Source organism: Bos taurus, chromosome 7, assembly GCF_002263795.3.
Source record: "Bos taurus isolate L1 Dominette 01449 registration number 42190680 breed Hereford chromosome 7, ARS-UCD2.0, whole genome shotgun sequence".
In the NCBI taxonomy this organism is placed as follows: Eukaryota; Metazoa; Chordata; class Mammalia; order Artiodactyla; family Bovidae; genus Bos; species Bos taurus.
Genome location: NC_037334.1, coordinates 4,105,356 through 4,120,233, shown reverse-complemented (window position 1 = coordinate 4,120,233; position 14,878 = coordinate 4,105,356). Strand labels below are relative to the sequence as shown.

Here is a 14,878-nt window from a genome sequence, read left to right as displayed (position 1 = left end):
TAGTGTAAGCAGATAAGTTAGGGGCTTCCAGGAGAAAGAGAACCAGGAATGGCTCTCTTGACATAAGAGAAGCCATTTTGGCCTAAGCCACTTTGTGGCCTAAGCCAGGCTGCAGTGCTTACCCTTGAACAGGTCTCAGTAATTAATGATCTTAAGGGAACAAAGGAAGGCGGGAACAGAGAAAAGGCAGTCAAACAACAGTGTAGCAATAAAGCAGAGTCCTAGTTCCACCTCTTTAAACACATGTTTAATTGATGTTGATTTATAGTATCATATCATGTAAGTTTCAGCTGTGCCGCACAGAATATGTATATTCTTTTTCAGATTCTTTTCCCTATAATAATATATCTTCGAGTTCTGCAGGAACTAAGGCCCCCAAGCAGGTTGAGGGTGGGATGACTGATTCTTCTGACTTCAGTCAACTAAAGCTTGGACTCTGTGGACCTGTGCCCCAGTTCTATGCTGAATTCTCCTCTGCTCAAGCCCCTTCATGAATATACGTGTACCCTGAGCTTAAAACTTCCCCAGTTTTGCTGTTCAGGGAGACGCTGCTTTGGGAAAGATCCCGAGTGTTTCCCTTCCTTGCTGAAAGCCAACAGCAGCCCTTCCTTTCGTTCATTTTCGGCTTGGTCGTGTCATTTGGCTCAACACCTGACAAGAGCTGAACCTAGTTTTCAGGTAACACAAGTTCAGGTCCAAATTTCCTCTTGTAAAAATAATTTTTTTTTCCTCTTGTAAGGATACTAGTCCTACTGGATCAGGGCCCACCCTATCAACCTCATTTTTTAAAAATTATCTGTTATTTGTTTTTTGCTGCACTGCATCTTCACTGTTGCACCCGGGCTTTCTCAATTGTGGTGAGCAGGGGCTACTCTTCGTTGGGGTGGCTGTTTTTGTGGCAGAGCATGGGCTCTAAGTGCCCAGGCTCAGTAGTTGCAGCACACGGGTTTAGCTGCTCCACGACATGTGGGATCCTCTCGGACCAGGAATCAAACCTGTGTCTCCTGCACTGGCAGGTGGATTCTTAACCACTGGACCATTAGTGAAGTCTCCAACCTCATTTCAGCGTAATCACTTTTAATCCCTATCTCCAAATACAATCACATCCTGAAGTCCTGGGGGTTAGGAGGAAGACACAATTCAGATCATAAACACCAGCCCTTTTGATCTTCCATAATCTGACAAGTTAAAAAAAATAGCATGTCACGATTTAACACTACCTGCTTTTTTGTCTCTCCCCGGAGTCCATCTGAGATCGTTCCTTGTAAGAAGAAATCAATTCTTTTCGTGTAGTTTCCCCAGTTTATTTACTTGTTCCCGTGTCAGCTTTCTACCAGGGCTTCGCTTCTTCCTTCCAGGCCTTTGCTAAGCTCTTCCTTCATCATTCTCCTCACTCAGCAATGTAGGCCCTCCGTAGACGCTGGGCCCCCACCCACCCTGCCACAACATGCAGAAAGCTGCCTCCCAAACCACTTGAATCCTGTTTGTTAAAAGCGGCTAGCTCCTTTATTTGTTCAGAAGAGTGCCCCTCCGACGCCGCAGACGCCCCCTGCAGTCAAACTGGGCAAACAGCCTTCTGGGAACAGTGGCCAGCCGTGGGACCCTCTGGGGCTGGGTCTGGGGAGGCGGTTTCGAGGCAGAAGCTCAGCGTCCAAGGCTGGGCCCACGGCTCAGGCACTGTGGTGAAGGGGCAGCCGCGCAGCGGGAACTCCCGAGAGCGCCTTGCACCTGCGGACACCGAGGGGGTGAGCCGGGCCCCGCTGGCCCACGACCGAACCCGGGACCACAGGAGTGTCTGCAAGAGGGCTACTAGCCCGCCAGATGCTGGTGGAAGTACAGGCCGAAGAGGCTAGAGAGCAGTTGGCAGGCGGCGATCCACCAGATGAGAAAGGCGAGGACTCCGCGGAGGAAGAGGGGCGTGAGCAGACTGCCCAGGGCCCCGGCGATCAGGGCTGCAGTCTGCTGGGCCTCATCCTCCTCGGGGCCGACCGGGCCATCGTGGGCTGAAGGCGGGGTGGGGGACAGTGTGGGGACCGGGCCCAGGCCCCAGGAGTAGCCGCCTGCAAGAAGAGGGTAGAGGGAGGGGCGGGTGGAGGTACAGGCGGTGCTGGCCTCCGGGACCCCAGACCCCGGCTGGCAGTCACCCGCCCCGTCCCAGGCTCTACCCGCACCCCATCTTCGGTCCCCACTCGAGGCTTCGCCTCGCTCTCTCCAGCCTCTGCCCCCTCCCTCATCGCCAGGCCTCGCCGTCACCTCGATCCGTCACCTCGATCCATTCCCGGCCATGCCCGCCGCTCACACACCCCATTGCAACCCCAGCCCCGAGCCCCGCCCTGATCTAACTCCAGACCCCGCCCCCTGGGCCCGCCCCACCGCGCTCCCGCCCAGGCCGGTTCTTCTCACCCAGGGTCTTCAGCAGCAGCGTGCAGTTGAGCGTGAGGATGAGCGGAGTCAAGTACTGCAGGCTCACAACCGTCACGTAGCAGTACACCCGCACCACCTGGGGGGCAGGTAGCAGTGGCTGCAGCCGGGGACCTTCGCGCTCCGGGTAACCTCAGGCCCCAGGGGCCAGGGGCCCACACCCCGAGCCCCGGATTCCCTCCCCGCCATCGTTGGTACCCGCCGCTGGATCTCTCGGGCCTCGATGCGGCCGGCCTCCCGCCGCAGCTGCTCCACGCGGGCCTTGGCCAGGCACAGGTAGGCCTGCAGGTGGGGCCGGGTCACCGCCAGCCGCAGCAGGCACAGTACCACCAGCACCCAGAGGCGCAGTGAGTCGAAGGCGGAGTCAGACAGCCTGTGCCGAGAGGGGCGACGACGGGGCTAGTGAAGCCGTCCTCGGTCCCAGGACCCTCCCGCAGGACCCAGGGCTCCTCCCTTAGCCTCAGAGTACGGAGTACCCAGAGGGGGCCCCAGCTGCCCGGCCTCCCAGCCCCACTGCCATACTCACAGAGAGAAGGACATGCGCCCCAAGGGAGCCTGGTGCAGGAAGTCCCGCGCCATGGGCTTGGTCCAGAGCCATAGGACAAACAGGGGGGACAGGAAACTGGTGTGCAGGAGGAACCTGAGGGCAAGGGCACGGAGCTGGTAGGCAAGGACACCCACCGCCCCCCTTGCACCCCGCTCCAGGCTCCCAAACCCCTCACCCAGCCGGTCCCCCACGTAACTGCAGCATGGGCCGGTCTTCAGACATGGTCAGTGCATCATGGTGGGTCTGGGCCAGTCGCAGGCCTGGGAAGGTGAGGAAGGCACCCAGCATGGAGCCCACCACCGCCAGCCCCACGCGGATGGCCAGCTTGACCAGGGGAAGACTGGGGGAAAGAGAGGGGTCAGGGGGCTCCTGCGGCAGGCCCGCACCCTGTGTGCAGGTCGCAGCCTGCCGCGGCTCTCCCTCCCTTCCCAGGACTCACGCCCAGTCCCAGCCTTGCATCTTCAGAAGCGGCTCCAAGTTCTGGGACATACTGTCCAGGCCTGGGGAAGACAGAAAGAGGGCAGTGTCCAGTAGGCCCCCGGGGCCCAGGGCCCGCTCTGCCTCACCTCCCAGATGTCCATTCGCTCCCCAGGTGAGAACGCACTGGTGACAGCCTGGCCCTGCGACAAGCACTGTTCCCCAGGCTTGTGCAGCTCAGGAGGATGTGCAGCCCAGGAGGATGTGCTAGGCAGACACTAGGGGACACGGGGGCACAGGGCACTGAGCCTGAGCTTCCTGGATGCTGGCGGGTCATGAAGGGCTCCACAGGAGAAAACCAACGTCCCGAGAAGAATTCTCAGTTCAGGCCCCCACATTTCCCATAGAGTAGAAGCAAATAAATATGAGCTCACAACCAAAATCACCAGACACATAAGGAAACAAATCATCAAAGTGAATCAGCAGAAGAAAAAAAAAAGATAAGCTTAAATTCCAAAGACTTCAGAAACTGGTATTATAAATTCTGTGTGAAGTGACTGAGGGAAAGTAAAAGCTGGAGTCACAGAACAGGTGACATGAGACTACCTCAGAGGACCGAGTGGATTTGCAAAGGAACCAATTAAGCTCTTCCAAAAGGAAAACATAATTACTGAAATGATACTAGAAACAGCCCAAGGAATTAACTGATGAATTGGATCTGAAGAAATCACTCAGATTCCAACTCAGAAAGACAAGAAGGTGTGAAATATGAAGGGAGATTAGGAGACAAGGAGGACACAATAGAAAATTCAATACAGGTTCAGTCAGAGTCCCAAAGCGAGAGGAGAGAGAGAATGAAGGAGAAGAGATATTGGAAGTGAATGACTGAAAAGTCTGCAGAATGCATGATACATACAAAGTATATAAAACCAGATAAATACAAAGACATCCATACCTAGACACACTGTGGTGAAACTGCGGAATACCGAACACACAGAACTCAGAGCAGTCAGAAGTCCTACCTAAAAGGAAGGACAATTAATCTGGCAGTCACTCTCAACAGCAACAGCAGAAAAGAACAAATAGAAAGTGAAAATGTAAGATGGTAGAAACAAGGCCAAAAAGGTCAGAAATCACAATAAATGTAAGTGGATTAAACTTGAAGCTAAATGATACAGCCTGTCAGACTTGACTGTGTTTTACAGTAGACATATCTCAACATGAGGTCACTGGAAGGTTAAAAGTAAAGTACTAGTCAAAAGAAAGGTAGTACTGTAAATTTGAAAGTTGCTAAGTGAGTAGATCTTAAAATTCTCATCACAAGAAAAAAAATGTGTAACTATGTGGGGTGATGGTTGTTAATTAGACTTATTGTGGTGATCATTTTGCAATACACACAAGTATTGAACCATGTTCTACATCTGAAACTAATATAATGTTATATGTCAATTATATCTCAATTTAGAAAGAAAGGAAGGAAGAAAGCAGCTGAAAAGACTATATTGACCCAGACAAACTAGGCTAAGATGGAAGTAAGTCAGAAGGGGTCAATACATCATGAAAAAAAATGGCTGATTTGCCAGGAAGATGTAGCATTTTTCAACCTGTAAACATCTTGTCAATTAGCTTCAAAATATATAAAGAAAACACTGACAGAACTTCAAAGAGAAATTAAGACTTCCACCATCCCAGAAGTCTGGGGCTTCCCAGGTGGCACTAGTGGTAAAGAACCCACCTGCCACTGCAGAAGACACAAGAGAGGAGGATTCCATCCCTGGGTTGGGAAGAGCCCCTGGAGGAGGGCATGGCAACCCACTCCGGTATTCTTGCCCGGAGAATCCCACGGACAGAGGAGCCTGGAGGATTATAGTCCATAGGGTCACAGAGAGTCGGACATGACTGGAGCGACTTAGCATGGCACAGCACCATCCCAGAGGGAGATTAACCCTTTTTGTTTCTGATATAATCAGAAGATGGAAAGATGGGAATTTGAATTTATTGGACACAGAGAGGAAGAGAATATATGTTAATCAAGAATACCCAGAGCACTCTACAAGGCCAATTAATCAACAAAGGAGGCAAGAATACACAATGGGAAGAGACAGCCTCTTCAATAAATGATGCTGGGAAAACCGGACAGCTACATGCCAAAAAACCAAACTGGGTTACTTCCTCACATCATATATAAAAATAAACTCAAAATGGATTAAAGACTTGAATGTAAGCCGTGAGACCAAAAGAATCCTAGAAGAAAACATAGGTGCTACACACTTTGACATTGGTCTTAGCAATATTTTTTGAACATGTATCTTCAGGCAAGGCAAGCAAAAGCAAAAATAAGCAAATGGGACTATATTAAACTAAAAAGATTTTGCACCGTGAAAGAAACTATCGACAAAACAAAAAGGCAGCCTACTGAATGGGAGAGGTAGATTCATGAGTATTTACATTATTTGGCTTTGTAATTTATATATCTGTTCTCATATATATATATATATTTACATAATTTAAAAATTGAAAGGAAGTATTGGTGATAACAAAGCTCAAGGAGTCAGCAGGGTCATGCGGGCCATGGTGAGGATTTTTATCTTTATCCAAAGACCATTAGAGTCTGGTGTTGGGCAGAACAGTGATCCAAATTATGTTTTTAAAAGATCATTCAAGAAGCAGAAAAAAAAAATCAAAACAAAAATGAGAAACTGAAAAAAAAATGTACAACTCCTATCACACATAAAGGCTGATTTCCTTAATATATGAAGAGCTCCTACAAATCAATAAAATAATGGTCAACAACCCAGTAGAAAACTGGGCAAAAGAACAAATCCTTCCCAGAAGGGAAATAGAAATGGCTCTTCAACACATGGAAAGATGCCGATCCTCACTTACATTTTCACCCATCAGATCCCCCGAGACAAAAGTGTCTGAGGAAATACATTGGCGAGGATATGGGGATATGTATGTTCACACACCTCTTTCTGATGGGCAATTTTCCAACAACATTATTAAAATTACACGTGCACTTTCTTGCACAGGGTCACAAGCAGAAGGTTGCTCCTGTGCAACACTGTTGTATAATAGCATGGCTTTGTGCAACAGCATTTAACAGGAGAAAGACTTAAATGTCCATAAATTGAGACCTAGGTAAATAATTACAGAAAATTCATAAAGTTACAAAATGCAGTATCGAATTACTGTTACTGTGTCACTGTAACATTCTATTACTGTATGTGCCATCTAGGGACAACCTCCAGTACTTATTATTTTTTTTTAAGTACAGCTAATTAACACTGTTGTGTTAATTTCAGGTATACAGCAAAGTGGTTCAGATATGTATACAAAAATCTATTCTATTTCAGATTCATTTCCACAATAGGCTATTACAAGACACTGCATATAGCTCCTTGTGCTATACAGTAAGTCCTTGTTGCTTATCTATTTTATATATAACAGTGTGTCTATGTTAATCCCAAATTCCTAACCTATCTGCCCCTCCCCATCCCCTTTGGTAACTCTAAGTTTGTTTTCTGTGCCTGTAAGGTTTTGTTGTTTTTTTTTTGTAAATAAGTTCATTTATATCATCTTTTAAGATTCCACATATAAGTAGTATCATACACTATGTCTTCCTTTGTCTGACTTACTGCACTTAATATGATAATAATATTGTTTTTAAGAGAAAAAGACAAGGTGTAGAGCCATGTACGCTGTCTTATGTGAATAAGGCAATGTGGCACCCTAGATTTCCTCTGGGGAGGAGAACCAGTGTGGAAGGATGATTTTATTCTATATCCTCTTGTACTTTATGAATATTACTCTATATATCTATTTCCTCTCCCAAATTGAACTAGAGTGGGTAAATAGTAAATCACCATGGCTGCTGGGCAGAGGACAGCCTGGGGAGCAGAAGGGCCCGGGGAAAGTCCCGGCGCAGGCCCCCATCGGTGAGAGGGGTGTCCCCTCTCCCCAAAGCCCAAGGGGGCACGCAGGTGCCGAGCACCCGCGGAGACTGCCCCGGCCCCAGGGCTCCCTCCTTCACCTTCTGCATGGAGGTGAAAAGGCACTCACAGCCACCCTCACCAGCTTACACGAGGAAGTGATGCGGTGGCGCCCCAGGCCCCGGACGCACGCACCTGGCTCCAGGCCCAGCTCCAGCGTCTCCTCCCGCACCACCTGCACCAGCATGGCCAGCAGCAGGAAGAGGAAGGCGAAGGTGAGGCAGACGGAGCGCTCGCCTCCCTCCTCCGCGCTGAAGTACAGCCGGGTCACCGTCAGGAACACCTTGCTGCAGCAGGGCTAAGGAGGCCTCGGGTGTCTGTAGTGACCCCCCCACCCCATCCTCCAACCGCAGCCAGTGACCCCCAACTCCAGACCACAAACGTGGAAGTTCAGGTTCAGAGTCCTGGAGAGCAGGGCCGTGATAAAGAAGACAGACGCTGGGAAAGCCCAGGACACAAGGCTCACTACTCTTCAGGCCTGGGTTACCGGACAGCGAGTGAGCCCGAGCCAGGCCTCCAGCTTGGCCTCATCACACTGCCTGTGGTCAGGTAGAAATGGCCAGCACGGGCTTCCCTGGTGGTCCAGTGGTTAAGAAGCCACCTGCCAATGCAGGAGGCACGATATCCTGTCTGGGAAGATCCCACATGCAATGGAGCAACTCAGCCTGTGCTCCACAACTACTGAGCCCACACTCTAGAGCCTGAGAGCTACAACGAGTGGTACCCATGTGCCTGGAGCCCGTGCTCCCCACAGGAGAAGCCCCTGCAGTGAGAAGCCCAAGCACCACAACCAAGAGTAGCCCCCGTGCTTCCCCGGTAGTACAGTGGTTACGACTCTGCCTACCAATGCTGAGGACAGGGGTTCGATCCTTGGTCTGGGAAGATCCCACAAGGCTTAAGACAATTTAGCCCACAACTACTGAGCCCACGGGCTGCAAGCACTGAAGCCCTCGTACCCGAGAGCCTGTGATCCACAGCAAGAGAACCTCCTGCTCACTCATCTAGAGAGAAAAGCCCGCCTGCGACAACAAAGACCCAGCGAAGCCAAAAGTAAATACTAACAACCAAGGAAAAAGCACTGGCCACCAACTCGCTCTTCAGGTCAAGTCTCCCTTACCCACACGGCCTCCCGGCTGCGTTCACAGGTCCTGTTTCCTGCTCCTCCGAGAGGCTGCCTTCTATCTCTAACCTCTCCTGAGAGAGACTTTCCAGAATCAGTAGTGTGGGTTTCAAGATGGGCTGCCTTTCTTCGCAACCAGGGCTTTCCAGAACCAGTGGTGTGGGTTTCAAGATGGGCTTCCTTTCTTCGCAACCCCATTCCACAAGGACACCGCCTCCAACTTGGGTCCTCAAAGTCACAGTTTCGCCTCTGTTCTCTATGCAGCTTAGTAAAGACGATTAGAGAGAGGTGTCTCTTTGCCAGCCCCTGCATCTACCCTGGCCTGTGAGCTGCTTTGACCCAGAGAATGGACAGGGATGGGGTGGACCGACTTCAGGCCAAGCATTAGGGGGCCTGCAGAGCTGCTCTGGGTGAGGAAGCCTGCTCTAACCTGGAGCAGAGATGAAGCAACCCAGCTGAAACCCGGCCAGGAAAACAAATAAAATGGCGATTGCTTTACCCCCACCGAGTTTTGGGCAGGTTTACCGCACAGCAGTCGGTAACTGATGTGCCAGTTTAGTGGGGAGAAGGAGCCTCAGATCCAGCTTCCGGGGGCCTCCACCTCCCCCAGCAGGAGAAAGGATACACAGAGAAAGCGATGGTGAGCAGACACCAGAATACGGCGATGTTGGTCTCCTTGGCTGGGCCCAGCATGTAGTAGTAGGCCTCCGTGAAGAGGTACACACCGCCTGAGTACACGGCGAAGTCCACAAACCACTGGTACTCCAGGAAGAAGCGCAGGACTGCAGAGAGCACGCCACTCAGCCCCCGGTGTAGCCCGCCCCGGAGGCCCCCACCAACTCCACCAGGGTGTGTGACGGGGGTGGGGACCCAGCCCACTCAGCCCCCAGCGTAGCCCGCCCAGGAGGCCCCCACCAACTCCACCAGGGTGTGTGGGGGGTGGGCACCCAGCTGTTACCAAGTGCATCGACAGCTGTGAGCGGACAGGTCTGCAGCTGGAACGGAGCGTCTCGGGGCACAGATAACGGCTTCTCCTCACTACAGCCGTTGGCCCACCTGGGAGCAGGGGAGATGAGCGGGAATCGCGTCGGCAGCCTCCGTTTTCCCCTGCCCAGGGAGCCATGGGGGCATCCTCCACCCCAGCTTGGGAGGCTCTAGTGTCTAGAGGGTACCTTCACCCCAGCCTGGGTGTCCTCTGAATGCTGGGGGTAGCCACCACCCACCACAGGGCTGTCCCCGAGCAAACTTCCAATGAGCATTGGAAGCCAACGGAAGGCAAAGAGTGAAAGGCAGCGACCACCTCCTCAGCCTGGGGTGTTCCCAGTTCTCCTGGGGTGTCTCCAACTTGCCTGTGCCCAGAGCAGTGCCTGGAGGTGTGCAGGGCAGGCGCTGTGCCCTCAGGGTCTGCTCTGGAAGGGAGCCACTGACCTCAGGCTGGGGGTTCACTCACCGCTCCTTCCTGCCTCTGGGCTTCTGCTTCCCTGCCAGGGCCCGCAGCTCTTCCTCCGTAGGGTGCTTGTATCGGAAGAGACTGAAGGCAAACAGAGGCCGTCAGGAAAGCCTGGGCATGGAGGGGATCAGTGTGGTGAACCTCAAAAGCTGAGACTGCAGAGGGAAGACTGGCCCTGATAAGCCTGGGACAGGATGGGCAGGTGTCATCGAAGGTCAAAGGAAGGCGGGGGAGGTGGGCTGGGGGTCGACAGGAGAGTGCAGCAGGGGTCCTAGACACCCTAGAATCTTCTGGCTAACTCTCCTGGTGGAACTGGCATGTGAATTGTCCTGGGAAGAGAGTTCACAATTGCCCCTGGGTTTTCAAAAAGGGTCCAAGACCCAAACCCTGACAAAGAACTTTAGGAAGTAAGATCTATAGGTAGAGGAGGGAGAAAGGGGAGCAGGAGTCGAGGAGCAGCTACTCCTTTGAGTGTGGAGATGGTCTCAGCGATGTGTACAATCTGTCAAAACTGATCCAACTGTGTGCTTGCAATTATTGGGTCAATTATCTCAGTAAAGTTCTTTAAAAAACCCTCGCCTTACAGGGCGTGAGGCGGGGCTGGGGAAACAAGGGGGCGGAGCCTTTGGGGTCCCGCCCACCGCCCGGGGGAGGGGCGTGGCTCACCTGCCATTGCAGAGCAGCCAGCGCGCGAAGGAGCAGTGCGGTGCCAGCCTATGCATGAGGGTGGCAGTGAGCAGGGTCACCACCAGCTGCACTCCAAGGACCGCCTGCGGGGAGGAGACGTGAAAGGCAGTGCCTGCCAGAGGGTCACAAGCTCACCTTCGAAAACCCGGCTATTTATAGAGAGACGCTGAAACTGAAGCCAGGTGGGGGAGGGAGGCCCTCCCTGGCTCCAGCTGCTACTTGGGGAAGGGTCCGAGGGTGGGCTCCCAACCCTGGGAGCCCCAGCAAGGCGCGGGTCCTGGCAGGGGTGTGCGGTGGCGGAGAGCACGTGCTGGAGCAGAGACTGGGGCTCAATATCCTCCTGTGCTAAGGATTTAAGGTAACAATCTCCCTGAGCCTCAGTTTCCTCATCTGGAAATGGGGTGCTTCCTTTTTGTTTCACATACTCTCACGACCACCTCCGGGACCTACAGCGAGCCGGGCACACCCAGTGAAAGCGACTCCTCTCCCGGGGTACCGCCCCGCCCCCACCCCCCGCCACGCACCAACTGTGTCTCAGCTGAACTTCCAGCTTCACTGTTCACCCAGCTGACTCTATCCCCCACGTCTTTCTCCATCTGAAATTATCCCTGAAAATTGAAATCATCCTTTCTCCCTCTCCCCTTCCTCTGTAATCAACCAAAGAGAAAAGAGGTCTGGTCTATTTCTGGCCACTACCTGTTTCAGGATTAACACTTACACATTTGAGTGGGATGAATTTTTTTAATTAGGAATTTTTTCTCACCGAGTGCTACTAACAACATTTTAAACATATTTCCATATATGTTTATGGAACATAAACAAGCATAACAAATTTCCATATACTTATTTTAAAATATTTTAGAAAAAAAATGTTTCTGGTAATCAGTCTGAAGATGGGTTTTCCTGCGTGAATGTAGTAAATAACCATTTGCTAATAGTGCTAAATCACTCAGTCATGTTTGAATTTTTGTGACCCCATGGACTGTAGCCCACCAGGCTCCTCTGTCCCTGGGATTTCCCAGCCAAGAATACTGGAGTGGATTGCCATTTCCTCGGCCAGGGGATCTTCCCGACCCAGGGATGGAACTCCCATCTTTTTTGTCTCCAGCATTGCCAGGTGGACGGAGAAGGCAATGGCACCCCACTCCAGTACTCTTGCCCGGCAAATCCCATGGACCGAGGAGCCTGGTAGGCTGCAGTCCATGGGGTCGCTAGGAGTCGGACACGACTGAGCGACTTCACTTTCACTTTTCACTTTCATGCATTGGAGAAGGAAATGGCAACCCACTCCAGTGTTCTTGCCTGGAGAATCCCAGGGACGGGGTTGCCTGGTGGGCTGCCATCTCTGGGGTCGCACAGAGTCGGACACGACTGAAGCGACTTAGCAGCAGCATTGCCAGGTGGGTTCTTTAACAGTAGCGCCATCTGGGAAGCCGGCTCGCTAATTATGTAAAATAAAGTGCTCAGGAAGGCTGTCAGCTACTATTATGGTATTAACAACTAAATGAAATAAAGATTATGTTAATGTTAAAACTAATTATTAAAATTATCCTTTAATCAGGCCCAAATAAGCTAACTTCAATAGGAAAAGCTCTAGAATGTGATGGCTATCAGGCTTAGCCCTGTAATTCAGAATGACTGTTGAGAAATTCATCTTTAAAATTAAAGGACTATTAGGATATTTTCTCTATGTTGTGACTTGTAAACTGAGACCAGGAGTATTTTTTCAGTAAGGAGGTGGGGCATCATCTTTCTGGTCTCACTGCTCACCCTTACCCCCACCCAAGTGCAGACTGGTTAGCAGGCATTAATGACCAAGAGCCCAGTGGGCCGGCTTGGAGCCCGTGAGCGGGCTCTCTGAACCGCCCGCCCTTCCCGACCTTCCTCGTGGACCCCGTCCTCCACTCCTCCCTAGGAAATCCAGCACCTCCTAGCAGCTGCTCTCCAGTCTCCCTAGCTCTCCAGACACCTCTCCCTTGTGACCCATCCCCTGGCAGGGTTTTAACCACCGTCACAGCCCAGCACGACTCCAGCCCACCGGCATCTCCAGCCAAGATCTCTCTGCTGAGCTCGCAGACCATGCCTCCCCCAGGCCCTTCCCTGGAGACCCCAGCACCCACCCATCCCTCCCCCGGACACGGCTCCTCCAGGCAGCCCAGGACCTTCCCAGTCTCACAAATGAACGTCCAGCTCCACTTCTCAGCCCGCAAGGCCCGGAGGACCCTGCTCGGGACCAACCTGCCTCACTGCCCAGCTCTCTCCCCCAACACCCTCTGCACCCAACCATTCGGGTCTCAGAGACACTCCCAGACCCCAAGGCTCTCCTTCGCTAACCCCATTACCCTGACACCTCTCAGGGAGGAGACCCATGGTTCAAACTGTGATCCCAGCACCTGGGAGAGGAAGAGAAGAAGAGAGAAAGAGAGGAAGAGAAGAGAAGGAAGGCATGCATCCCCCAACCTAAGGCTCCCAAGGTCCATCCAATGATGTTTCTCATGTCCCTCCCCCCACAGCTCTGGTCTTAGGGTCCACGCTCTGCAGATCTCCAAAGATCTCTGGAGCCTCCCATGACCCCATGTCCCTCCTCTGCTCAAACCCCTTCCCTAGATCAGTGATCCCAGAATCCTGCTAAGTAATATCAAATCAGTGCGGTGGGCTTCCCTGCTGGCTCAGAGGTAGAGAGTCCACCTGTCAATGAAGGAAACACAGGTTTGATTCCTGGGCAGGGAAGATCCCCTGGTGAAGGAAATAGCAACCCACTCCAGTATTCTTGCCTGGGAAATCCCATGGACAGGGGAACCTTGCAGGCTATACAGTCCATGGGGTCCCAAAAGAGTCGGACACAACTTAGCAACTCAGCAACAACATCAATGGGACTTTCCTGCATCCCATTTCAGACAGCCCTTCCCCTCACCTCCTACAACGTCCCACACCCTGGAATGACCTCCTCTTTCACCAACCCCTTTCATCAATGCTCTTACTTCAGACCCACCTCCAACACCCCACCTCAGGGACGCCCCCTACTGCAGGCAAGGTCAGGCCCCTTTCCCAGCCCCTCCAGTCTGTTGCTGCCTCTGCCCAGTCCTAGGGACTGGGGTCCGGGGTGGGGCCTCCGCCCTCACCTGACACCAGCCTTGCCCACAGAGGCCAGGATAATGAAGAATAAACTGAATGGGTTGGACCCAGAACCACATGAGACCTGAGGGTTCCAACTGTTCTCTCTCCAATTCTGGGACCCTCGCCGGCCCAGAGCCCACCTTGAGCCCTTCAGCATGGCCCTCCCCCCTCAGGATTCTCCCTGGTCCTTCAGCACACCCCATACCCCGAGGGATCCCAGATGGACCCTGTCGGTGCGTCCCCACGCTCCTGCAGGACACCATGCCCAGAGTGGGCCCCAGTTGGACCCCAGATCTCCCTTGCAGGGCTCCGAAGGTGTTCAGAACTCCAGCACCCTCCAAGGGATGGCCCCTCAGCAGGACCCCAGGCCCCTAGAAGGCACCCCAGGGACTTGTCAGAAGCCCAGAACTCTCAAGGCCTTCCAGTTCCCTTGCACAACCCGGACCCCCTCATTGATCGCGGAGCGAGACCTAACCCCAGAGAGGGAAACACAGCCCTCTCAGAGCGATCCCGAGTCCCTCAGAGCCCTCAGTCCCCACAGAGGGATCTCTGTCTCCTCGGTGTTTCTCTGGACTCCCCCACGGCGGAATCCGTAGCCTTTCAGGGGGCCGCATGCTAAGAGTTGCGGGCTTACCATGTTGCGGACTGGAGCGCGGCGCGGGTACCCCTGGGCCTGGAGCTCAGAGAGCTCAGCGCGGAACTCGACCGATCAGAACCTGATTTTGGTCTGACAAGCAGCCCATCCAACCAATAGTCAGGCTTGGAGTCGGGGCAAATCGCGAGGACCAGGAGTCACTCGCATTGCTTGGCGGAAGTTGTAGTTTAAAGATGTTTGACGCGCTCCGATCGGGGCTCTGGGACCCGAGAGAGACCACTGTTTCTGAGACCCAGTCTCCTCACCTGCACCTATTTCGCAGGTTTAAAGCGAATATACTTATTCATCAAGTCGCCGTCTCCCGCTAGAGAGTTCGGAGCGTAGAACTCCAATGATCAAGAACATTGGGTGACCCCCACTGACTGTTCAGACTGAATTTAGAGCCCTCTGCCTGACTTCAATCTGCTGCCAACACTGTACTCACAATAGTACAGCTAGCCACCAGCCCTGCTTTCTTGTGTCTTCCCGGCAA

At 52.6% G+C, this 14,878-nt stretch overlaps 1 protein-coding gene and 1 long non-coding RNA gene across 3 annotated transcripts; one reads left to right on the top strand and one right to left on the bottom strand.

Moving 5' to 3' along the window:
• Positions 1-225: 225 nt before the first annotated feature.
• On the bottom strand, positions 226-14,480 carry TMEM161A (transmembrane protein 161A). Of its 2 annotated transcripts, none has more exons than XM_005208472.4 (12): positions 14,386-14,480; positions 10,614-10,717; positions 9,948-10,028; positions 9,456-9,553; positions 9,123-9,279; positions 7,513-7,664; positions 3,408-3,468; positions 3,165-3,308; positions 2,948-3,061; positions 2,620-2,794; positions 2,404-2,500; positions 226-2,060 (listed from the first exon to the last, which is right to left on the bottom strand). In XM_005208472.4, exons 1-12 carry the CDS (start codon positions 14,386-14,388, stop codon positions 1,810-1,812), a joined length of 1,437 nt encoding a protein of 478 aa, XP_005208529.1. In that variant the 5' UTR covers positions 14,389-14,480; the 3' UTR covers positions 226-1,809.
• On the top strand, positions 3,308-6,998 carry LOC132345672 (uncharacterized). The gene is made up of 2 exons (XR_009495134.1): positions 3,308-3,560; positions 4,851-6,998. It is a non-coding gene; the product is annotated as an uncharacterized lncRNA (long non-coding RNA).
• Positions 14,481-14,878: the final 398 nt, after the last annotated feature.

Coding starts and splice junctions, on each gene's coding strand:
- TMEM161A (XM_005208472.4), bottom strand. Junction 9,554..9,947: donor CCCAGAGGCAGGAAGGAGCG/GTGAGTGAACCC, acceptor CCCTGCTCCCAG/GTGGGCCAACGGCTGTAGTG. Junction 3,062..3,164: donor GAAGACCGGCCCATGCTGCA/GTTACGTGGGGG, acceptor CCTTGCCCTCAG/GTTCCTCCTGCACACCAGTT.